Source organism: Capsicum annuum, chromosome 1, assembly GCF_002878395.1.
Source record: "Capsicum annuum cultivar UCD-10X-F1 chromosome 1, UCD10Xv1.1, whole genome shotgun sequence".
Lineage (NCBI taxonomy): Eukaryota > Viridiplantae > Streptophyta > Magnoliopsida > Solanales > Solanaceae > Capsicum > Capsicum annuum.
In genome coordinates, this window is record NC_061111.1 from 218444669 (window position 1) to 218472073 (window position 27405).

Sequence of the window (27405 nt, forward strand, 5' to 3'; positions counted from 1 at the left end):
TTCAATTAGCAAAATGACCTATCCTTTTCAAATTTTCAATTACCAAAATGGTTTACTTTTATTTTCTCATTTGTCGAACAAATAACAGATCTGTCGGATAGATAATAAATCTATCGGATTGATAATCGATTTGTCTATATATATATATCGAACAAATAATAAATCTGTCAGATTGATAATCAATCAGTCTTATATATCTGTCGAATAGTTAATAAATTTTTCTTAAAAATAAATCATTTCTCTAAATAAAAAAATTTATGATCTATTTAATTAAAAAATAAATTTAAAAAAGATCTATTTAACGAAAAGTCCCGTCTCGTACCAACACAATATAACATATATCTTTCACCAAAAGCGAGATCATAAAGAAATGGAACATTTGAAAAAAGGGAGGTGGCATGTTTAATTAGGAAGACTAAATGTTAATGTAACACGTGTACAAAGTTTTACCAATAATCCAAACAAGAACAAGTTCCATTTCTAAAGTGATGAAACCTAGATCAATCTCTTACTATAATTTCCCTCATAAATCCTTGAAACAAGCTTAGTAGCTGTATGACAGTCGTTGCAAACCCTCAAGTTCTTTATAATTCTAATAGGGGCACCAGAATCAGAAGCAATAAGAGCATACGCAATGGCTAACCTTTCACTATGGTATGAAAAGGCATCTTCCTTCTCTTCCTATTCAATGTCAAACAAAACTTCTCTTGTTCCTGACTTATGACCATGTTCTTGCAGCCTTCTGTGCATTTCATCCAGCTTCACATATATCCATTTCGATTCTGGATGAGTCTTATCGCCAGCAAGGAACTGGTGCAAAGCACCGTCAATATCGACAATGCTACTACCAGGAGCTTTGTCAGTCCCCTGATCTTTCATCAACTTCCTTACATTTTTGACATCATCCCACCTGTTCAAGCTAGCGTACATATTCGATAATAACACATAATTCCCACTAGTCTCTGGCTCTAGCTGTATCAATTGTTTCAAAGCTGATTCGCCTACCTCTAAGTTACCATGAACTCTAGCAGCTCCAAGTAAGGACCTCCAAAGAACTGCATTTGACTTCATAGGAATGGTCTGAACTATTTCCTCAGCCTCCTTTACTCGGCCTGCTCGACCGAATAGGTCCACTAAGATCCCATAGTGCTCAAGCTTAGGCTCAATGCCATAATCCTCCTTCATTGACAAAAAAAAATTGCAGCCTTGATCAACAAATCCCACATTAGAGCAAGCACACATTAGAACTAACATTGTTACTTCATCGGGAACCAAACCTTCTAAATCCATTTTCTTGAAAAGGTCGATGGCTTCCAGACCAAGGCCGTGAACTGCAAGTCCTCTAATCATGGCATTATAACAAAAAGTGTCTCTTTCGAGCAATTGATTGAACACCTGGCGAGCAAAATCGAGACGCCCACAATTTGCATACATGGTGATTAATGTTGTGCCAACAAAACGATTGAGATTGAGACCATTCCTAAGCACATAAGAATGAGCCCACACTCCTTGACTAAGTGCACCTAATTCAGCACAAGCACTAATCAACGCCACCAAACTAACTTCATTAGGACGAGTCAAAGATTTCTGCATTTGACTAAACAGAAGCAAAACCTCCAATGATAAACTAGAACTATCATACACATTATCAAGGTTGAATTCATAATAAACAGAATTATTATGTGCATAAGCTGCAAGTATGGAGTTCCAAGAAGCTAGATCAGGTCCAGTAATTTGATCAAAGAGGAATCTTGAAATACCCAATTCGCCGCACTTGGAGTAGAAATTAAGCAATGAGGCTTGAACAAAATGATCATAAGGTGGCTCAAGAAATTTTAAGACATGGGTGTGCAAGGCTCGGCCATGTTGAAGCCATGGTTGAGAACTACAAGCCTTAAAAAGAGAAGGGTAGGTGTAACTGTTGGGTATGAGAGTGGTTTGCGTCAGAATACGAGTGTAAAGGGCTAAGGCAAAGTGAGTTTGATCATCTTCTTTCCCAGCAAGCGACGATGAGATGAGGGTGTTGAAAAGGAAGATTGTTGGATTTGTTACATGGTTGAAGATGCTTAGAGCATGGGAAATGGTGGCAGCTATGGTGGAGGATGAAATGAGAATGCGACTGAGAGGGTAAGTGTGGAGAATAAGCCCAGTTGTGATCATGTGAGCATGCACCTGTTTGAGGGTGGCTATGTTTTTGCATTGTTCTATGAGTTTGAAAATTGGGTGGGCAGATTTTGGGCTCAATGTTCTCATGTGATGTACTCGAAGCTTTGCAAGACAAACAAAATCTCTCACAAGTCATTAGCGCAGAATGAGAGATATCCTTTTGATGGTGCACTAGCACAGGATTAATCACACGGCAGAACTCAGCACCAATTCTGATCATGTCCACATCTACAAATCAAAAGATAACATCGTCAGACTCAACATTTCAACATATATAAATATTTAGCACATAGGTAAACAAAAATTACACACCAGGGTAATATGGGCAATTCCTTTTTTTATTTGGTAAGGCCAGGTTTTAGGATTCCTTCCTTTTTTAATCAACTTAGTTACATGTTGCTACAAATTATCCCAATAACCGCTGTCAAGGATGTGACCTTGTAGTCAATGAAATTGGGATGGAGTTAGATAGACTAAAGGTTCAAATCCCAGCTGAATAAGAAAATGTTAGCCTTGGTGGACAAAGTTATGTTGCACCTATGCTGCTGAGACGGAGCATGTACCTGGAGGATTAGTAGCGATGTGAGTGAGTTGTCCCAGACATCACCGCCATCACCACCACCACCAACATACCCAGTATAGTTCCTGAGCTGATACCTTTATATTTGGTAATTGACTCGTTGGTACCAACTGGGCAAGTCATATTGGAGCAGGGAATAGTACAACCAAGTAGCTGCCCTTTGCACATCATCTGTTTGTTTTGGTTGGAAAGAAAGTTGGTTATTGGCGTTTTCTCTTTGTTTTGATAAAGGATTATTGGTGTGTGTATGTGGACCACAAGGACTCAAACAGATGCACAGTGGAGCATAAGTTTTCCATACCATTCATCGAGGACTTACTAGATAAATTGAGTGCGTCAAGATAATTTCTAAGGTGGATTAGGGAAGAAGGTAGCCATCAACTGAGAATAGAAACTAAGGTTCCATCAACTGAGAATGGAAACTAAGGTTATCTCCAAAAAGCTTTCAAAACTCATGGAGGGCATTACATGTTTTTGGTGGATGCCACGTTTCAAAGCTCAATGAACACTATCTTCAAGCCTTACTTCACGTAAATGTGTGTAGTATTTTTCTTTAATAATGTACTAACCTACAGGAGGTATTAGATGAGCATTTACACAGCCCCAAGACAGGTTTTGATACAATTTTACAGTATCAGCTCTATGCTAAAATCAGTAATTGTTCTTTTTGGGACAAGGGAAGTGGGTTCACCTAATGGATTTGGTTAGATGTCATCGCGGTTTAGGCAAACAAGTATGGTACCATAGGCTTGCCCGTCTTGTATTTCCCCACTAATGTAGAGCGCTTGGTTTGAGATCAAAGACTTAAATGGGGTTGTAAAATAGGCTTCAGGCATCATAGGATTCAGGCATCGTAGGATAAATATGGATAAAAGTGACTCAAATTTCCTTAACCATCACAAATACTTGAGCTAGCTAGACCTTCTTTCCTTCCTTTATTTTCCATGAAGTACCCAACTTTCCATTATCTTCCAATGCCCAATCAACCCAACTCTTTCTTATTTCAAGCATACTTCTATTTTCTTCTTCTTCTTCAAACTTGGAAAAGATAATAAATATCAAAAGGTGCACGGCTTAGTACTTGGATGCCAACAAAAAGGTATAAAAGGCTCAAAACGGGATGACTAGGGCAAAAATAGTACTCCGACAAGGCAAGAATAGTAGGATCTAAGCATCCAAGTGCATGAAATGATCCTAATGAGAAGCACATTATTTCACTCACAAATCCAAGTGTATTATTGAAACAAAGTCATGCTTAACACCATAGATTTTTTTCAGCAAAAGTTTCCAACTGAATATAGGACAACACATGAGCGCAACGTCACAATCGTGTGATGCTGACATTTAGCTCAACCTACAGCTAAAACATATGTAACACCTCAATATTAATCCTAAGAAACCACCAATACGCCTTTTAGCTACTAAGACTTCGTCAAATAGGTGTAAATATCAAAGTGGCAAATTATCAAACACGTGGTGGGCACTATGTATCAACTGCTGTTCCCACGGAAAACATAAAGTTCCGATCCTCCCAATTTATCATAGTTCACTAGGCAAAGAGAAATCATCAACAGTAGATACTCACAAGTTTTCAGCATTAACACAACAATTTTGCATTTAATTCACAGGGTAAGAAGGATAGAAAAGAAAAAGAAAATACTCCCTCAATCCCTATTTATATGGCACTTTCTTAGTCAACGCCAAAATAAATAAATTATTAAGCTATTTTTAATATCTAAAATAAATAAATTATATCCTTTTATTTCATATTTTATAAAAATTAATGTACCTATAATTTATATGTGATGTGCCACACCTGATAATTTAATTATTTTAAAATTAAAATTTTAAATAAAATATTTTAAAAATATTTTTTCATAAATTTTATAGCAAATTAAATATAATTATATAAATTGAGATCGAAGAATATGAATTATACCTGTTGCTAGTGAGTGCAAAGGTGGCAATGGTGTCCTCAGGTTGCGGTGTTAGCAAGTGTTGGATAAAGGATATTGGAGTTTCGAGTTCTGTGTTCACGTGTAGGAGTGGCTGTTCATGCTTCGTTTGGATTGTATTATTATTATTATTATTATTATTAATAATAATAATAATAATAATAATATTGTTGTTGTTGTTGTTGTTGTTATTGTTATTGTTGTTGTTGTTATTGTTATTGTTATTGTTATTGCTGTTGTTATTATTGTTATTCTTATTGTTATTATTCTTGTTATTATTATTATTATTATTATTATTATTATTGGCAGCATATTTTTTGTTAAATCCTTTATGAAAAGAGATATATAATTCAGACTTCTCAGAAATCTCTGCAATTGAGTTTTATCTGTTATAACATCTGAGAATTTAGAAGCAAATTCAATATTTCTATTGATAGGAATTATTTTTCCTTGGTCAATATTATGACCCAAGAATCTTATCTTTGTTTGGAAAAGTAGCATTTTTGGCTCTGATACTAAGTAAGGACCGAATCGCTTCAAATGATATTACAGGAACATTTACAAGCAAAACATAAATTCATAGGAATAGTTTTGATTCATAACGGGTCCAAAACACAACCTTTAATACCCACCTGACTAACATACCTTTCAATTAGACCTCCGGCATGATGCCTGAATCAAAATTATTACTGTAAGTCTATGTATTGCGATCTTAATATCATTTGAATGATTTGGTTCTTATTTGAATGATGTATGCCATATCATACTAGTAGCATAGACTTCTATAGTTCAACACTAAGTATTTAGCCTATCGTTAGGCTAAGAACAAGTAAAGAAATTTAAATTTAAATTATAAATTTAAATTATACCTGACTACGGATGGATGTGCTCAGAACTGAAAGATTTTATTTCAAACTCAGAATATATTACAAGAGAGTGGTTGAGAGAGTAATAGAGAGAGAGGTGGTTCTAAAACCTTTTTTTACAAAATGAAAATGAGCTCCTTATATAGCGGATGCTCTAAAAAAGACAAAGTAATAAATGACCTTTACTATTCACAGTTGGCCTTTACTATTTAGAAATGACCTTTACTTTTTCAGAAAGTTAGTGGCCTTTACTGTTTGCTTTTCAAAAAGCTATTTGTCTTCATAGCCGTCTCCCCAATAATACCAATAGTGGTGGGGTCTTTCATTAATTCATTTTTTCCCTTTACCTTTTGCAGATGAAAAGGATTCTTCCAGTATATCCTCGAACTTCTTCAAGTATTCATCTGGATCTAGTTCTTCATCACTTCGGATGCTTTGAGATTCCCCAGCTAAGCATTTTTCTTCATTCTCCGTGGTATGACCTGCGGATGATATGGACATATTTGAAGGACATCCTTAATCAAGATTTCTCATTAAATCTCGCTTGACTTCTTCCATATATGAAGCTAATATTTCAAATTTGGACATTGCTCCTTTCTTCATTTGAAGTTTTTGAGTAATGTTTTTGACTGCTTTGGAGCTCGTGCCTCGGAACCTATGGCGTAAAGTAAAATACCATAGTGCAAATGCATCAGAACGATGGAATGTACTGGTATGCATGTGAGGTAGGCTAATGCAAAGGTTTCACAATTTGATAACCGATGTAACTGATATAACTGATATTATAAGTGACTGTATCTGAAAATCTAGTTTCTAATGGAACTATCCGAGTCCCGTACTATTTTGAGATAACTGTATCTGACAGTTCTGAAACTGAAAACTATCTAAGTTCTTTTACTGGAACTGTATGACTGTATTTGACAGTTCTGATTCTGTAACTAAAACTGTGGGAAGTAGTATTTAACTGACATGCCCGTCCAATCTGTACCCTGATTGGAAGGGTGTCAATACCGCGCCAATGGTAAAGATAAGATGTGAGTGACCCTCATATAACAGGTAACTCTAATGAGAATGGTGGGAGCCCTCATATAACAGGTTAGACCATCTCATCTACCCGCATATAACAGGCTATGATGTCTCAACCTACGCCCGCTACGTAGTTCTAGAACGCAAGGATTGCTTCTAAGAATTACACCCTCATATAACAGGTGCATTCCCATCCCTGGATTCGCTCAGCGCTAATTCGTACTCCAATTTGAATAGACACTGAACATGATTAACTGAACTGGACTAGACTGAATTCATGGAGTTCCGTTGACTGACGGAATACTACTGGGATTATTGAATTTTTGAGCTATCCTGAGTCACATGAGTGACTGAGTTCTATGGATCTAGGCACACAACTATATTTTTTGGGTACAAGTACCCCCAGGACTCGATAGAATGAAACTGACAAAGCATGACTTTCTTGAATACATGACCAACATCAACAATCCATAATACAATAAGTTGGTGATTTCATGAAGTGCGTGGTTATCATAATCTTGTACATGAATGGGAATACATATCAACATACTAATATTTCATCAACTAGTCCCCTAATTAATCCTTCAAACATTTATAATGCACAACAATATCATAGAAGTCATTTTTATAATAAAGTTAAAACATCCATTTATCATTTGGATCACAATTTAGCTATAAGGCATAATTTATATCCCTTTAGGCATTTTATCAAACACCTTACATGCACAACTTAAGGTATACGTGAAATCATCAAATTTCACAAATCATAAACTACCAAATTCATGGATTTCAATTTATATACTATTGTAGTTTCATAATTTCACATAAAGATCCCAACTTGGGAATCAAACAACAACCATCACATAAACTTGAACACCCCACAACATAATAACATGATTCATAATTTAAAATAGGGTTCTTGAGCTTTATGGATGAAAGGAATCCATAAATCAACACAACGCATACCTTAGCTCGTGATCCAATGAAGATTGACAGAGAAACTTCTTGAATTTGAATCCCCCAATTGAAACCCTAGCTTATTCTTGGGAGGTTTTTGAGAAAAATAAGTATATTTTGCTTCAATTGGGGCTAATTCCCATGTTTGGGAGCTTATATATAGGTGGAAAAGGACCATTTTGTCCTTAAAATAACCCAAAAATGAATTGTTTATGTCACTTGGGCCATAGGATATGTGGCACACACCTTATCACATAATCTAGGTTGTGCGTCACACTCTTTATGGCATAAGTTAGGTTGTGCGTTGCACACTTTATGTTAGGCGACACACTTCACTCTGCAAAGTCAAAACTTCTTGCTCGGGTGTCGTATTTTGGTAAAATTGGTATCGTTGGAAAGCTAATTTGATTCTCTACAATTTGGTGGGTATAAATCTAATAAAATACCATATAGACAACAAGTTATGCTCGTTCAAATATGACCCTTGCTGAATCAAACACTAAAACTTGAGGGATTTAAAGGCTCTTAGCTTGCCTTACTCTAAATGACTCATATGAACACGCTTAATACATCATAAGCTCTCTTCTTACTAAGATACTCATTGTAAGTCATATACTTAAATTTGAATCATAGGATAAGAGGTTTCATACATAGGAATAATTGTTCATTTTCTAGCTTAGAAATATATAGGGGACTATATTATCTCCCCTTTGGGAACATTCGTCCTCGAATGAGACTGACTGAAAGGTGAGAGATGATAAACTAAAGTACGTACAAGACATACACTAATGAAACATGATTTCATGACTAACATGACTGATAGGCTGAACATATCATACTGAACATGCATACTTGATGCAAGGGTAACTGATTCATGATGCATAACTGTGATTTCTTATAAACTGGATTTCTCATAATGAGGATGCATATTTGATACATGACTGATAAGCTGAATTCATGCATATCTAATGCATGATTATATGACTAAACTTATATATGAATGCATGATTGAAGATGCAATGGTACTTAGTACCAAGTTTATAATAGAATTCTGAGCCTGAAACTGAATACCAAGTTGGTAACGAAACTGAACATGATAATTTATACAAAATTTGTAACTCAAATATGGACACAAAACTGAATAAACTTAAGGAAAACAATTACCTTGAGCTGAGTCTGAGTTGGCGGAAAAGAGGTGAGGATACTTGATCCGCATGCCTGCTCCTGCTTCCCAAGTAGCTCCCTCAACGGACTTGTTCTGCCAAATAACTTTAACTAGAGGGACTTCTTTCTTTCTCAGTCTGTGAATCTGATAGTCTGGGATTTCGACTGTAATCTCTTCGAAAGAGAAATTATTCTGAATATCTATGACTTCTATAGGGACTACAACTGATGAGTCACCTATGCACTTATCAAGCTAGGAGACATAGAACACTGGACGAACTGAGGCTAGATCTGAAGGCAATTCGATCTCATAAGCTACTTTGCCGAAGAGACTGAAAATTTTGAAGGGATCGACAGTGAAAGTATTAGGACTTTACTCCAAAATTTGAGGTGCAAGACTCTGACATCTTTTACATGGTATAAAGATGTTTTCCTATCAAGAGTCATGGAATTACCTGAGAGTAATAATTCTCATTGGAAGTCTAAGTTCATAGATGGTCTTCCTGTGTTATTTGCTGAAAGAGTTGGGAAAATCCTTAGAGGACCTAACCAAAGTATAGACTATGAGGAGTACACCTATGGAAGTTTGAGAAACGTTTGTACTAAAAAAGGGTTGGCTTTGTGTAATGAGATTAAGCTAAACCAACAAATTAAGAGACATCGTCTCAATGAGAGATAATAATTAGGAGACTTCTGTGAGCAATTTGCCATAGATATTCCTAAGACTTCTAAATAGCCTTATAGTCATAAGAAGAAGAAATTCTTTAATTATAGAAAGGCAAAGAGAATTGAGAAAAAATATAGAAGGAAAAAGGATTTTAAATCCAGCAAGGGCTATCAAAAATTCAAGAAGTCTAATGCTTGCTACAGATGTGGTAGATTTGGTCACTTTGCAAAAGATTGCAAAGTAAAAGAGAAAATCAAGAGTCTTACTTTAGATGAAAATATTAAAGACTCGTTGTGCAAGATTTTGCTCAATTCCTCTTCGGAAAATTTGAGTCCGGACCATAGTGATAATGGGGAAAACTATTCATCTACGGATGAAGATCTATAAGTCCTTCATAATGAAGATTATATATCTTCAGAAGATGAATGACTTCCTTGACAGCAAGGCCAACCTTGTAATGACAAGGATGAAGAAGATGTTTTTTTATAACATCTACTCCCATTTTCAAGATATGGAAATTAATGTCTTGAAAAATAATAAACTAGCAGCTCTTACGGAACTATCGAAGACCTTAAGCCAAAGAGATAACCAACCATCTACCAATTATTCTCCAAAGGAGGAGGAAATTCTCGTTATTCCCTCCAAAGAAGGACATAATACTATGACAAAAGTTCATAAACTTCTGAAAGAAAGGCAAAAGGTTGTTAACATCCTAGCAACAACCCAAGACCTTAAAAATGAGGTTGATAATCTCAAGAAAGAAATATTCTTCTTTAAGAGCCACAATTTGACTTTAGACAAACAGGTTTCTGCTTTATAAAACCCAATGGTGGTACCTACAGAAGTGAGCCACACTCTTCCCTTACCAGAGGAAAACTTTCTCCAAACTCTGGAAGCTATTTTCCAGCAACATTTTTATGCTAAAATAACTCTTTTGATTGATTATAATTATAGAAAGGAGTTTACAGCTTTCATTGATAGTGGGGCAGGCTGTAATTGCATTCACGAAGGATTGATACCTTCAAAATATTTAGTAAAAATCACTCTTGTAGTCAGAAATGCCAGTGGTCATAAAATGGGGTGAAATATAAAATCGCCAAAGCATATATCTGCCAGGATAAGATCTGTATGCCTGAATTTTTGTTTTTATAAAATGTATCACTGATGATATTATTTTAGAAAAGCCTTGGTTTCTTCATATCTATCCCATAATGAGGTGGGATGAAAATGGTGTAATTGGCACTTTTGAAAACAAACAAATTAAGTTTGAATGGTATGAACTGCATTATACCAGATATATAAATCTTAACAAAGAAAAAATACTTTCAAAAAATAAACAAATGGAGTTTTTGAAAATTGAAATTTGTAGTTTGACTATTGATCAAACTCTTCAAATCCTAAATAGACTGAAAAATTAAACTTTTAAAAAAACAGTTTTCAATAGAAATATGTGGAGACCATCTAAATACTTTTTGACAAAGGAAAAAACATGTGGTTAGTCTTCCATATGAGGAAAGTTTTCATGAGGATAATATCCCTACTAAAGCAAGACCTTACCAAATGAATTCTGAATACTTAGAATTATGTAAGAAAGAAATTGATTCTCTTTTGCATAAAGGTCTTATACGACCTTCAAAATCTCCATGGTCATGTATGGCTTTCTATGTTAATAAATATGCTGAACAGGAGTTTCGAGGTTGGTTATAAATTATAAACCTCTCAACAAAGTCCTCAGATGGATCAGGTATCCAATTTCAAATAAAAAGGATTTATTAGACAGATTATATACTGCTATGATATTTTCTAAATTTGATTTGAAATTAGGTTATTGGCAAATTCAGATATTGAAAGCAGATAAATATAAAATTGTTTTTAATATTCCAATGGGACAATTTGAATGGAATGTCATGCCATTTAGACTGAAGAATGCTCTTTCAGAATTCCAAAAAATTATGAACGAAATCTTTATGCCACATAGCAATTTTAGAATTGTCTATATTGAGGATATTTTGGTGTTCTCAAAAAGTATAGAGACACATTTTTAAACATTTGGATATTTTCAAAAATATCATTATACAAAATGGCTTAGTTATATCAAAGCCAAAGATGCTACTTTTCCAAACAAAGGTAAGATTCTTAGGTCTTAATATTGACCAAGGAAAAATAATTCTTATCTATAGAATTATTAAATTTTCTTCTAAATTCCCAAATGTTATAATAGATAAAACTCAATTGCAGAAATTTCTGGAAAGACTAAATTACATATCTCCTTTCATAAAGGATTTAACAAAAGATACAGCTATCTTGTATGATAGACTGAAGAAAAGTTCAAATGTATGGACAGAGGGTCATACTATTGCAGTAAAAAAATATCAAAGCGAAGGTTAATAACCTACCATGCTTAACATTGGCAAATCCCAATTGAGAAAAAATTATTGAGATGGATGCATCTGAGATTGGCTATGGCGGAATCTTAAAACAATAGTACCCAAAAGATAAACATACCTATGTTATACAATTCTATTCTGGTAAATGGAATGCCAGCCAGAAGAATTATGCAACTGTCGCAAAGGAAATACTTGCTATAGTTAAATGTGTTTTGAAATTTCAAGGCGATCTTTATAATTAAAAGTTTGTTAAACGAACTGATTGCCAAGCTGCTTAATTTATCTTTAATAAAGACTGTAAGTACGATGTTTCTAAGAAAATATTTGCAAGATGGCAAGCTCTGTTGGCTCTGTTTGATTTTGAAATTGAATATTTAAAGGGTTCAGATAATAGTCTACCCGACTTTCTTACTCGTGAATATCTAACCAAATATTTTTTTTATTTCCATATAGGATAGCATCCCAGGGATCCAGTTTCTCTTATAGATGAAGGGGAAAAGGTAAAACAACCTCAAACAGAGGACGAGGATATTTGGTAATCAAAGGCTAATAGCCTCAAACATTGCAAGTTCAAGTTCATCCGGTCTGAATACGGATCAACAAATGTACCAGGACTTTTTAGATTTTATGAAATCAAAGTCCAAAACACAAGGGTAAGATGATGTTCCTTCTTATTCAAGTATTTTTAAAGATGACAATGAGAATACAGAGCTTTATGAGAAAAATAAAAAAGAAGAGGTTATACTTCTTCTAGAAAATCATGATCATAGATGGAGAGAAAATTCATAGAAGTTGATGCAAAAGTATTTAGATAATACATTTTATACTACGGCAACATATAAGTACCGTAAATATTATGAGACGATATTGTCTCAAATAGCATATGATGAAATACAACACTTTTATGCAAGCGAAAATATCCGCAAAGATTATAATTTCTCAAAAATTATAATCAAAAAGATTTTTACCCCTGAAGAGTGGGGCCTGAGTACCCTTAAAGAAAAGGAATATATACATCCTAAACAATAGAAAATTACAGTTAAATACAATTACTGAGATTATGTAGACAACTTTGATAGAGTTTTATTATCTGAGAATCCTGAGAGATCCCATTCATGGTTTATGAAAATTTGTGGAAATGTCTACAAATAATGTATACCAAATTGATTTTCTCAACGGTGGATCTTTCATGGTCCCTCATCAAAATTTTGCCTGAACCACTTAAGGATCTGTATAATGATTGGGTAGAAGTATAACCTATACTTCTAAAAATGCAGAGAGAAAATATATATTTTGAACGAATATCAACAATGTATTTTTTCATTGAACACACTATTCCTTGGATCTTGAAGTTGTCCATAGAAGTAAAATCAAACATTGATAATTTACGATGTTTAATATGGGTTTATTATACTAAATTCTGGCGTAAATTAAATCAGCAGACGAAAAATGAAAATTTCCATGGCCATCAACTAAGTGAATCAATAAAGATGGTGAATCAATAGAGATGGTTGTTACTCAATACAAATATTCCCTCTAGCCACCCGCCCCGTCCAGTGTCTCTACCGTACCGATAAACTAGCAGCTACCCACGATTCGACCAAAAACTACTCTACCAGCCGATCACCACCTCCAATGCAACTACCAGCTGCAATTCAGCCCCCATATCCTCTTACCAGTCACGCCCTTGTCGGAATTGATGACCGATGAGGTTTTTTTGGTGAACTCGATTGATATCCGATTTGCTATCTCAAATCCTTAACTTGCATGTTTGTTTTCTTTGATTGCAAAATTGTCTAAATAAGCCCCTTAGCTTTCAATTCATGAATTTTAATTATGGATTTTGATTCAATTCATTCAATTATGCATTTATGTTAGTCTTTGGACTGTTATATGTGAAAAGCCCCAAAGTTTGTGATTTTTGATTTCGTCTTTAGATTCTAATAGGTTGTTTATTCCATCTTGAAGTTGTTGTTCTTACTTGTGGATTGCATCTTTTGTTTAATCAATACTGGTAGAATCTATTTTATATAACTGTGACAAATCTAACACCTAGTTTTTCTAGTGTTATGCCAAAAATCTTGACTCCTTTTTGCCTTTCCTCTTAGTTGAATATTATATAGCTGACTAAATGAAACAATGGTACAACTTTGTCTTTCACACACTTTTGGTCAATTTCGTGATTTTGTGATTCCTTTATATAATTGAGTCATCCTCATTTAAAGCTAACATATTTCTTTACATGGTGTATTGTTTGGTATTGATTCTTTTTAGTTCAACATTTATTGTGATTAGGACTGATTTGATTTTCCCTTAAATTAATTTTATTCATCTAACTATGATATACCATGATGTGGTTTACATTATTTCCTCCTTAATTTAACACGTTATTTGCTCATTTATTGAAACAAAATATTTTACCCTTACCCTAAATTGATTAAGGACAACAACTTTGATTGATTTTTTATTTTTTGCTCTCTGAATATTTGTTATCCTTTTTATTTTTCTCTGACTGAAGGTTAACATTGGCTCATTTGACTGATTTAACTTTTTGAGGATTAATTGATTGATTGATAAATATTCTTCCGATTAATGAAAATATCCTCCTTCCTTTATTTTCATAACCCTTTAGCCTATATAAACAACCCTTCTTTTCAATTAACAGACAACTCTTCAATTACAATCACTCTCAAAAATAAAACTACTAGTTATTGTAAGATGAAGAAAAAAATATTCTTAAGCTATTTTGTTTCTCTGATTCCGACAAGGCATTCAACTCGTTCTACTATTGCAATGATACTGCTTTGCGTTCTTTATTATTATTTTCGCCGTTTGCTGGTAAGTTCTCAAAACGATGTAATTTTCATTCTTTGTGTGTGTTGACGCATTACTTTGTGAAAGCCTTTAGAAAGCATGTATATATGAATATTTCGATGTTCGTTATTATATGCTCCTGTTTACTTTCCATTACATCTTGTCTCACAGGTTTAAATAAACAATTATGGGGTTCTGAAGGGTTGCCGAGGTGTTTACATTATATTATAGTATTTATATTTAGTTTCAGTTTCTTATTATTTGGTTTGTAATATTATTGTATAAACATTACTATTATTGTAATAATAATTTTGGGGGCTGCTCGGGGGGCGGGGACTTACGTTCTCTGTGAATAGTATAGGTAGGCACAACTTAGAATTTTACGTGTATTACGTGCTATATGCATCACCTAATATTTGAAGCGTTTGGACACTTAAGCCATAACTTATTCATTGCATGTTTGGCACGTCAACATAATTTAGGCATAACAAAATAATTTAATTTTTCACAACATGTTAACACTAAATTCCTGCACCTTCCCGCATGATAATATGTTACACATTAGGTTTAAACGATTTTGGCATGATAAATACACGCTAGATACTCCATTAAACATGTTTACACAAATATTGTTGAAGCACGATAGCATTAAATTTTCTGCACATTAACATATGTTTCAGCATGTTCTGATTAAACTTTAGCATCTTAAACACTAGAATTAAGCATTCTTAGCACATTAAGCATTAAATTTGAGTATGTCGTATCTTCTAGTATGTCTAACATTAAAATAAACATGTCAATGTATTTTTCAACTTGTTAATAAATCTCCAAAATGTTAAACAATTTATTTAAGTATTTTTAGCACATTCACATTAAATTCCTACATGTCCTTACATATTAGCTAACCCTCCATAGTAAAATACAATTTCAGCATGACAAGTCAATTTTCAGCATGTTAGGTTTAATTTTTGACGTATTAGATTAAAATTTCATCATGGTAATTTTTTTCACTACTTTCAGCATATTAACATAAGGTTCCTGCACATTAGCATATTTTCAACATGCCAATGATAGTCAAATTTATGCATTATTAAAACTACATTTCTGTCTTATTAAAACTGCATTTTTGCATTATTATAACTGCATTTCTACTTTATTATAACTGAATTTTTGCATTATTATCACTGCATTTCTGCATTAGTAAAACTGCATTCTTGCATTATTAGAATTGTGTTTCTGCAATACTAAAATTGTGTTACTGCATTATCAGCACATTAATATGAAATTATTGTGCACTAGCACAATCACCAGCATGTTAAAACATGGATTTTTTAGCATCCTCAATGTGTTAAACACTAGGTGAAGTACATCATTATGTTCCTTAGCATGTTAATAAATCTTTAATATTTTGTTAATTTCGCATATTCTCATTAGTTTATAACACTTAATTCGTGAGCAAAATTTCTTGACATATTTACCACACTTTTGAGATCCTCTCTTAACAACTTGACAACACATTGTTACATACACAAATCATAGTTACCTTTTGTTATATTAGTCAATTGTTGAACACTTAGATATCATGCCCATAGATTAAAGACACAAAAATAAATAATTGTTTGTCTTTGCATGTTTATCACATTAATCAACTTTAATTAACCAAGAGGCTAACTTGGGATAATTGTGTGCTACGTGACGTCCTACTTGTTACGCGTTTCGAGTCCTAGGCAATATAGCTTTATTTTTGTCTAGACCACAAAGCTAAAATAGTAAAGTCCAATGCCTCTTGGACGATAGGTGGGACGATAAGTATTATTAAAGACGGTAGTTTTATCCTTGTCATAAAACGCCTCTAGATTTAAAAACCAGCCTAGGTGGGGTGGGGCGGGTAGTCATTCGAAAGTGATGATCTCCAACAGACATTAAAGGTAAGACATATGACTTGTCTAAGAGTTTCACCAGTGGGTCGGATGATGATTAAACAAGTTGGGGTTCTGATCCGAATGAGAACAAAATATTTCTTTGTTTGATTTGACAAATTATTTTATTCTTTTATTTACTTCACTTTCTTATTTAATTGGGGTAGTTAAGTTTATTACATAAGCAGTCCCCTTTTGTTATAAATTATGTTATTTCTTTTTCCTCACTTATCTTATTTATTTTTTATCACTTAGATAATTAACAATTAGAAATAATAAAATAACATGTTTTGTTCATTAATTATTATATTACTTAGTTAAATATTAAATTAATAATAAAACAAAAGACCTTATTTAATCACATAGAATCCCCACGTAAAATATGATTTTTCATCAGAAACCACCATTGTGGACCTCGAAAGTTGCCTACCACCTTCCTTTTGAGGTAATTTGAACCCTTATCCAAATCTTTGGTAAACTAATACAAGACATCAAAATAGGTTCGTAGTAGCCTAGACAGGTGCCCTAATGCACCTTAATTTTTTAGGTGGCGACTCTTCATACTCTACCCTCAAAATAACCCTAAAAAGAGTGGTCACATCGAATTTTGCTTTTCGCGAGGAAAATGGGGAGCGACAGAATGGCGACTCTGCTGGTGATTTTAGGTTCTTACCATTATGAGTTTGTGTTTTATGTGAGATTCTTTTGTTTGCCTGAATTTTATTTTGATTGTGATTTTTCATGATTATTGTTTGTTTTGATATCTTGATTTTTTTCACATGTTAGCCCTGTCCCTTCCTTTTTTTATGTTTTTTTATTTTTTTCCATGCCTATTCTCCTTTTTCGTTTTCCTTTTTTGTTGGCTATATGTCTTAACGTTTATTTATTTTTATATTTCTAAGCATGCTATTGTACTTGCTATGTATTACTTCTTTTTATAACTGGCATTCCACTCATACTTTTCTATACTTGGAACCTCTTTTATTTTTCTTTTACGAATGATTGCGTGGGTACACTGACGTTCTTTCCTAAAACACCTTTAGGGAAATGTCTTGTGGATCGGTCGATCAGTGATGCATCGACAGTCACAAGCTTTCCCACTGTCGAGTTGTCCACTTGAGGAAACCATTTCACAAACCCACTCTTGTCCTTTAGATCTTGGCTACATATTTCTTTTATTAAGGAATATGCATCTCATTCAACGTAGGATGCCTTGGCACCCTTGACGCGTTGAATGTTAGTCTCATTCAAAGTCCAAAGCGGTTCACGACCTCAAATAGACTCACAATTACTTGCTATGTGTTGCATTTCTATGTATGTATTGACATGTGCCTATCTTGTTGTCTCCGTTCTTGCCTTAGTCACTCCTTACATTTAGTGTTCCTCACTTTAGAGCTCGTTACTCTTAAAATTCTTGTCATGTTAGGTCCCTACAATACACTCTTAGGGCCTATTCAATACTTACCTTTAATTTATCCTCCTGACTCATCCATTAGTATATTAATCATCCCTAGGTTTAACTCTCGCTTTGACAAAGAGCTTCAATCTCATTCACAATCTCTTAGTCCAACTTATCATTTTAAGATATCCTTTTCCTAATGCTTCCAACGCTTACATACTACTGTCCTACCACGATTCTTGGACATTAATATCAACATACTCATGTCATACTCTAGCTTTCAGTACCTCTAAGTTACATAGAGCTCTCATGATGTCTGTTCACTCCGAATGAGCATAACTCATTATTTTCAAATGAGTAGAATATTTATTCTGGACTCCCCCGCGCGTGCTCTTTGTATCTAATTATAAATCCTTTCTTCTAAGGTTGACTTAAGTTGAACATAAAAAATGGCCAGTAAAGCGATGCTCATCAATCTTGCCAACAGGTTCACTGAGCATGAGAATTTGGGGCTGCATCAAAATAGAGCTATTTCGAGCATTAGAAGGTTAGAAAGAAAAATAGAGCTAATTGAGGGAATAATCACTGATATTAGAGGTTTGGTCGAGATACCGCCAGATTTTCCAAAGTCGTTATTTGAAGCAGACCTCAACCCTTCCATCCACACCACGGAGTCCCCTATACTGACAACTTCACCTATGTCTGATTGTGATACACCTATGTCCCCAAGTCAGTTTTTAATTGCATTGCTAAAAGTACTTATTAAGTTCACAAATACGAGTGAGAACAAGGAGACGGGAGGTCAGGTTCCTAACCATGAGGCAGGATCGTCTCAATAACCCAAAATGAATAAGTCATTCCAATCAAGGGAAGAAGACAAGGAGAGAATCAAGGGTTTGAACTTTCCATTCTATGATGGGTCGGGAAACCCTTATTCCCATTTGAAGTAGTACCTTAACAAACTATCAGTTATAGGACAAAGTGATAGCCTGAAGACGAAACTCTTTGTTAGTTCACTTAAAGGTCCAGCATTGATGTGGTATTCCAAAAATGATAATAGCAAATGGATTTCTTGGGACAATTTGGTTACTGACTTTGTAAGGCGGTTCGACAATAAGCTACAGTCGAGGAAAATTTTGTTAAGCCATAATTCGGAGATATGGGTAATACAATCATCGATGAGACATCAAAACCTTCAAAGCTTGAAGTAAGTATGCCCCAACCTCAACCGATATGGTACCCAACTCTAGAAGTCATCCTAACCTCTAATTACATCTAAGCCTATTATCCATAATCCTTCACAAGACCTCCACCTCATACTGTTTGGTACCCACATTCATTCGCTGCTTCAAAATCAAACTACATTCTAGTTTCTTGTCAAAACCTACCCATAAATCCAAAAACCAACAAATCCAACAAACTCAACATAAGCCTTAGAAAAATGCACCAAAACAATTTACTCCTTTAAATGAACCCATTGAACAGTTGTATGAACGACTCAAAGATACGAGTTACATCATATCCATTGCCGTCGTGCCTTAAGATACCAAGTCTAGAAGGTATTTCCCTAACCTAACGTGTAACTATCATTTTGGGATGAGAGGACATCCTACTAAGGCGTGCTTTGCCTTGAAGAACATGATCAAAAAGTTGATTGACGCCAAAGTGATAAGCGTGACGGGCCCAAATTTTGATGAGGATTGATTGTCTAAGCTTGACTTGCACTTGTTGATAATTTATTTTCTAAGCTTGACTAACACTTGTTGACAATGGTGAAGAGGATGTTATGTTGATTCTCGGCTCCGGTCTCTCCAACATTTGAAATTCCTTCAAGTTTTACAATTTGCAGTTTTCTTTCATGTTTCCTTTGCTAATGTAATATGAACTATGGTCAACCTGATTCCCCTATATGAGGGATACATAGGCGATCATTTAATGAGTTCGGTCTCATCATAATAAAAATTTCTATTTTGTCCTCTTCTACATGGAGTTGGATAAATCAACAATATGATGTTATGGCAAAAGATATTGTGAATCAATAATTCTGATGTTCAACTAAAGTTGACCTTGGTCATTTCCTATCTCTCTTACCTTCTTTACAATCACAATTGCAAATTTGACATCATGTTCTATCACTATCATGTTTTTGCGCTAGGAGCTCAAATCTTTATACCTATAGCACTTATTAAATCTTAGTCTTCATCCTTGAATACCTTGTTTTATATTTATTATGTTTCGAACTTATGTGTTATGTGGTAATTTTTGTATGCCTTACATATCTTATTTTAAGGTTGTCTAGCATTTTAACATTGAACTCAAGTGACAATCTGCGACATAACAAATACGCTCAATATCCAAAAAGTTGTCAGCCCTCCTTCTCATCGCCCAAGGTAAAACACTATGACTCCTTATCCTTGCCTTACCCACACTTCTTCTCGGCAATTTTCTCTTGCTCATGAAACTTTTAAAAGTGAAAGGATCAATTTATATGAACGTTGACAAATGATTTATTACTTCACGAACTACGTTTGAACTGATTTCTATTTGGATACGTAGGCAGCCCACTCTGGGCCTGATCATAATCTAACAAAACACTTCTTTCCCCCTTTCTTTCACATTCCTACACTTCCAAATCGTCAAGCTAATTAATCCAACTCTTGAGCATATAAAGGCAGATTATAATTGAGGTTACGATATTCAAATGTAGGACAACCATTTCTCTTAGACTAATATTTTCTTTGAGTGGTATAGAAATATAAGACTCCAAAGACAAAAGCTGGGGGGAAATATTTGAGAATGATATCAATTCACAATGACGTGCAAAAGGCGTCTTTCATTCTAAACTGGGGCAGAAATATTTGAGAATTCCTCAAAAGTTTCATGAGTAAATAATTCATTCACAATGAAGTGCGAAAGGCGCTTTACATTTTAAACTGGGGCAGCAATTTTTGAGAATTCTTCAAAAATTTTATCACGACGGAGTACAAATTTCAATGGTTCATGGAGTAGAAAATAATGACCAAGGACTCGAGCATGGTATAAATCCACATTTCTTTTTGACTGATGACTTTTTTTTTAGTACAGGATTAACAGGTACAGCTAACAACAATCACTCTATCACGAAAGGCCCAACGATCAGTCCAACATCATGACGAGAAAACCCAACGGTTGATCCAACAGTACAACAGATACTCTTTCTTGTCTCTTCTTATTATTATTGTTATGGTTGTTTTCACTACATTGTTCAATCTTCTATACACACACATATATTCGCACTAATTATTTCTACCGAGTCAAGCCAAAAATGGCAGGACTAATAGGTACATATCATGATCCCACGATGAGAAACCAGACAACTGATCACACGATTCTACAGTACATCGAGAATCCCAAAGCTGATCCTACAATGAGAAGCTAAACAGTTGATCACACGATTTCACAATAGATCGAGAAGCCAAAAGCTGATCACACGATGAGAAGCCAAACAGATGATCACACGATTCCATAATGCATCGAGAATCCCCAAAGCTGATCCCATGATGAGAGGATAAGCAACTGATCATACGATTCCACAATGCATCAAAAAGCCAAAAGCTGATCCCATGATGAGAAGCCAAGAGCTGATTGTGCGATACAACAGATATGCTTTCTTTATTTCCACATTCACTTTATGTTTATCAATCGTTTATTTTTCACATGTCTAATCTTTGTTATCAAGTATATGGTATAGTACGCAGGTAATAGAGAGGGAATAACAAACAAAGATAATTTTCGTTTGTGTTTTTGAAATATCACCCTACTTACTTATCCACGGCATAAGCTTGAACTCAAAACTCACACACCTTTTATTTTCATATTCCCTCCTCACGTCTTTATTTCAAATCATATTTTTCCCAGCTTGTCGACCCACAATATTATTTTTTATGCCCCATTCTCTATCAATGACATTTTTTAGAAATATTGTTCATTCCTAAATCTAGAACTACAAATGGCCTAATTCTCATAAAACTAGAGAAATGCAGGCGGCTTGAAACTGAAGTCTTGGCTACACTATTTTTTTAACCACCTCCTGTCTCTTTAACTCCAATGTACCTCGATCGGATAAAATTGGCTACTAAGTCAACTTTCGTTGCTTGATAATTCTTTTATCATTCTCAAGCAACGAAGGGGCAGCTGTTGACACCCAATTTTGACCCCCCAATATTACTATTAGGCTGCTATTTTATCAAAATTATTTAATTTTAATTATTAATGTTTTTACACATTATTCTTATATTAAATACATATTGACGTGTCACATTCACAATTTGAAAAAATGCATAAATTATTTTACTAACTTTTAGTATCAATTTATAATTTTTAAACTCAAATACGATGTTTTATGTAATTTTATTAATATTTATTAAATTATTTTTTTATGTAATTGTGCACACTCACATTTTGTAAATACATTGTCTAGTTTTTCATTATTATTATTATTATTATTATCTATTATTATTATTATTTATTATTATTATTATATATTATCATTACATTTTATTTATTATTATTTTTATTATCTATTATTATTATTATTATCATTATCCCTACTATTATTTAAATAACAACTTAATTTGAAATCACTTTTCCTAATTTATTTATCTTTTAGCCTCAATCTTTACCCAAGTCATTATAATTTTAGCCATTTTATTACAATTTTTGATGAAACAATTTTAAATTATATTTGAATTTTGATCAATTCCTTAACCTTTAAATCTCAGTCGTTAATCAAAACTGATCCAACAGCTGAGATGAAAAGATCCAATCCTTTCATTTTAAAACTCAAAATACCCAAAACCTAACCCTAATTTCCCAAATCAGCAGCCCCTCTCCGTCGCCAGTCGCTATAGCAATGACAACGGAGACCAACCAAATGGTCTCTCCGGCTACCCGCTCTGTCCAGCGTCTCCACCGTACCAACGAACCAGCAGCTACCCACAATTCGACCAAAAACCACTCCACCAGCCGGTTGCCGCCTCCGACACAACCACTAGCCGTGATTCAGCCCCCACATCCTCTCACCAGTCACGCCCTTGCCGAAATTGATGACCGATGAGGTCCTTTTGATGAACTTGATTGATATCTGGTTTGCAATCTCAAATCCTTAACTTGCATATTTGTTTTCTTTGATTGCAAAATTGCCTAAATAAGTCCCTTAGCATTTAAATTCGTAAAGTTTAATATTGGATTTTGATTCAATTCATTCACTTGTGTGTTTATATTTGTCTCTAGACTTTATATGTGAAAAGCCCCAAAGTTGGTGATTCGTGATTGTCTTTAGATTCTAATAGGTTGTTTATTCCATCTTAAAGTTGTTGTTTTTACTTGTGGATTGAATTTTTGGTTTAATCAATACTGATAGAATCTGTTTTATATAACTGTGACAAATCTAACACCTAATTTTTTCAGTGTTATGCCAAAAATCTTGACTCCTTTTTGCCTTTCCTCTTAGTTGAATATTATATGGCTGACTAATCGAAACAATGGTACAACTTTTTCTTTCACATACTTTTGATCGATTTCGTGATTCCCTTATTTAATTATCTCATCCTCATTTAGAGCTAACATATTTCTTTACATGGTGTATTGGTTCGTATTAATTTTTTTTTTAGTTCAATATTTATTGTGATTGAGACTGATTTGATTTCCCCTTAATTTAATTTTATTCATTTAACTGTGGTATACCATGATGTGATTGACATTATTTCCTCTTTAATTTAACAAGTAATTTGCTCATTTATGGAAACAAAATATCTTACCCTTGCCCTAAATTGATTAAGGACAACATCTTTGATTGATTGTTTATTTTTTGCTCTCTAAATATTTGTTTTCCTTTTTATTTTTCTCTAACTGAAGGTTAACATTTTTGACTCATTTGACTGATTCAACTTTTTGAGTATTAATTGATTGATTGATAAATATTCTTCTGATTGATGAAAATATTCTCCTTTCTTTATTTCATAACCCTTTAGCCTATATAAACAACCCTTCTTTTCAATTAGCATACAACTCTTCAATTACAATCACTTTCTAAAATAAAACTACTAGTTATTGTAAGACGAAGAAAAAGATATTCTCAAGCTATTTGGTTTCTATGATTCCGACAAGGCATTCAACTCGCTTTACTATTGCATTCATACTACTTTTTGTTATTTATTATTATTTTCGCCGTTTGTTGGTAAGTTCTCAAAACGATGTAATTTTTATTCTTTGTGTGTGTTGACTGCATCACGTTGTGAAAGCCTTTAGAAAGCATGTCTATAGGAATATTTTGATGTTCGTTATTATATGCTCCTGTTTGCTTTCCATTGCATCTAGTCTCATAGGTTTAAATAAACAATTATGGGGTTCTGAAGGGTCGCCGGGGTATTTACATTAGATTGTAGTAGTTTTATTTGTTTTAGTTTCTTATTATTTGGTTTGTAATATTATTGTATAAACATTACTATTATTGTAATAATAATTTTGGGGACTGCTCGGGGGGCGGGGACTTATGCGCTCGGTGAATAGTATAGGTAGGCATAACTTAGGATTTTACCTGTATTACGTGCTATATGCATCACCTAATTTTCATAGTGTTTGGACCCTTAAGCCATAACTTATTTCATTGCATGTTTGGCACGTCAACACAATTTAGGCATAACAAAATAATTTAATTTTCACAACATGTTAACACTAAATTCCTGCACCTTCTTGCAATATAATATGTTACACATTAGGTTTAAGCGATTTTGGCATGGTATATACACGCTAGATACTCGGTTAAACATGTTTACACAAATATCGTTGATGCACGATAACATTACATTTTCTGCACATTACCATATGTTTCAGCATGTTCTTATTAAACTTTAGCATCTTAAACACTAGAATTAAGCATTCTTAGCACGTTAAGCATTAAATTTGAGTATGTCGTATCTTCTAGGATATCTAACATTAAAATAAACATTTCAATATATTTTTCAACATGTTAATAAATTTCCAACATGTTAAATAATTTATTTAAGAATTTTTAGCACATTCACATTAAATTCCTACATATTCTTACATGTTAGCTAACCCTCCATATTAAAATACAATTTCAGCATGACAAGTCAATTTTCAGCATGTTAGGTTTAATTTCTGGTGTATTCGATTAAAATTCCAGCATGGTAATTTCCTTCACTACTTTCAGCATATTAACATAAGGTTCCTACACATTAGCATATTTTCAGCATGCCAATGATAGTCAATTTTCTGCATTATTAAAACTGCGTTTCTGCATTATTAAAACTGCATTTCTGCATTACTATAACTGCATTTCTGCATTATTAGAACTGCATTTTTGCATTATTATCACTGTGTTTCTGCATTAGTAAAACTGCATTTTTGCATTATTAGAATTGTGTTTCTGCATTACTAAAATTGTGTTACTGTATTTTTAGCACATTAATATGAAATTGTTGTGCACTAGCTCAATCACCAGAATGTTAACACGTGAGTTTTTGAGCATCCTCAATATGTTAAACACTAGGTGAAGTGCATCGTTATGTTCCTTAGTATGTTAATGCATTTTTAATATTTTGTTAATTTCCCATGTTCTCATTAGTTTATAACACTTAATTCGTGAGAACAATTTCTTGACATATTTACCACACTTTTGACATCCTCTCTTAACAACTTGACAACACATTGTTACATACACGAATCATAGTTACCTCTTGTCATATTAGTCAATTGTTGAACACTTAGATATCATGCCCATATATTAAAGACACAAAAGTAAATATTTATTTGTGTTTGCATGTTTATCACATTAAACAACTTAAATTAACCAAGAGGCTTAACTTGGGACAATTGTATGCTACGTGATGTCGTACTTGTTACGCGTTACGAGTCTTAGGCAACAAAGCTTTATTTTTGTCTAGACCACAAAGCCAAAATAGCAAAGTCCAATGCCTCTTGGACGATAGGTGGGACGATAAGTATTATTAAAGACGGTAGTTTTATCCTTGTCGTAGAACGCCTCTAGATTTAACAACCTGCCTAGGTGGGGTGGGGCGGGTAGTCATTCGGAAGTGATGATCTCCAACAGACATTAAAGGTAAGATATATGACTTGTCTACGAGTTCGGCCAATGGGTGGGATGCTGATTTAAAAAGTTGGGGTTCTGATCAGAATGAGACCAAAATATTTCTTTATTTGATTTGGCGAATTCTTTTATTTACTCCACTTGCTTATTTCATTGGGATAGTTAAGTTTATTACATAAGCAGTCCCCTTTTGTTATAAATTATGTCATTTCTTTCTCCTCGCTTATCTTATTTATTTTTTATCACTTAGATAATTAACAATTAGAAATAATAACATAACATGTTTTGTTCATTAATTGTTTTATCACTTAGGTAAATATTAAATTAATAATAAAACAAGAGACCTTATTTGATCACTTAGAACCTCACGTAAAATACGAATTAGGATGGGAACCACCTTTGTGGACCTCAAAAGGTACCTAACACCTTTCTTTTGAGGTAATTTGAACCCTTACCTGAATCTCTGATGAACTAAGACAAAAAAACAAAATAGGTTCGTAGTAGCCTAGACTGGTGTCCTAACGCACCTCAATTCGTTAGGTGGCTGTAACGCCCCGAAATCTCACCCTGAAGCGTCACACGATGCTTAAGGCTACAAGTATTCCCAAGCTAACTCTTTGAGCCTATTACTACATATAATAACTTATTTTGAGATAAAATAAACAAAACACTGGTATAGTTATATCAAATAATAGGAAATACGAAGAAAATACTCGGTCCAAATGACCACAATACAGGAAATCTCAATATACTAACAATCTGATAACTAGTCTGACAAAGCCTCTATTATTCCATGACTAGAGAGCCATTGGGACAGGCCCCCAATTAACTCAAATTGAACTGAAAGCAATAATATATCTACTAAAGTACTGAAATGTCTGAAGATAGATCGTTGAACCATGAGGAATCACCACTGTGGAGATGTAGACAAAGGTACATGGAAATCACTGACGAGGCTGGTACTGAGCACCTAAACCTACATTATAAGACAATATAGCACATACACGTATATGTGGATCAACACTTGAGAATGTACTGAGTATATGGGGGTGTATGCATTTAAATAAACATTATCATTACTCTTTATAAAATCATGCATGCATATATGAATGACTCACATGGCTTGAATAAATCTCAAATATAATTCTCATGAATCGTGAATAGTGAAACATGAAATACAAATCTCGTGAGTCATTATATTTAACTTTAAAATCTCTACTCTCCTCTTGTTCTCAATACTTGAAGGCTAAAGAAACTTTAAACAATACTGTAAAACTCCTAATTTTATCTCATGGAGAGTAAAACTTCTTTAAAACTCAAGGACTCAGAACTTTTAGGAACTTTCAACACTTGGGAACTCTAGAACTCTTTTAGACTTGGGACACTTTGAGCTCG

The 27405-nt window shown here is 33.9% G+C and overlaps 1 protein-coding gene across 2 annotated transcripts; it reads right to left on the minus strand.

Moving 5' to 3' along the window:
* Positions 1–378: 378 nt before the first annotated feature.
* On the minus strand, positions 379–4442 carry LOC107847613 (pentatricopeptide repeat-containing protein At5g43790). Of its 2 annotated transcripts, none has more exons than XM_047408957.1 (2): positions 4332–4442; positions 379–2394 (listed from the first exon to the last, which is right to left on the minus strand). In XM_047408957.1, the coding sequence occupies exon 2, from the start codon at positions 2251–2253 to the stop codon at positions 682–684; it is 1572 nt and encodes a 523-aa protein (XP_047264913.1). In that variant the 5' UTR covers positions 2254–2394; positions 4332–4442; the 3' UTR covers positions 379–681. The 2 variants fall into 2 exon arrangements, with proteins under 2 accessions (XP_047264913.1, XP_016547469.1); XM_016691983.2 differs by having other exon boundaries at positions 2730–4425.
* Positions 4443–27405: the final 22963 nt, after the last annotated feature.

Bases quoted from the DNA above. Each gene is read 5' to 3' on its own strand.
- LOC107847613 (XM_047408957.1), bottom strand. From the start codon at position 2,253: ATGAGAACATTGAGCCCAAAATCTGCCCACCCAATTTTCAAACTCATA.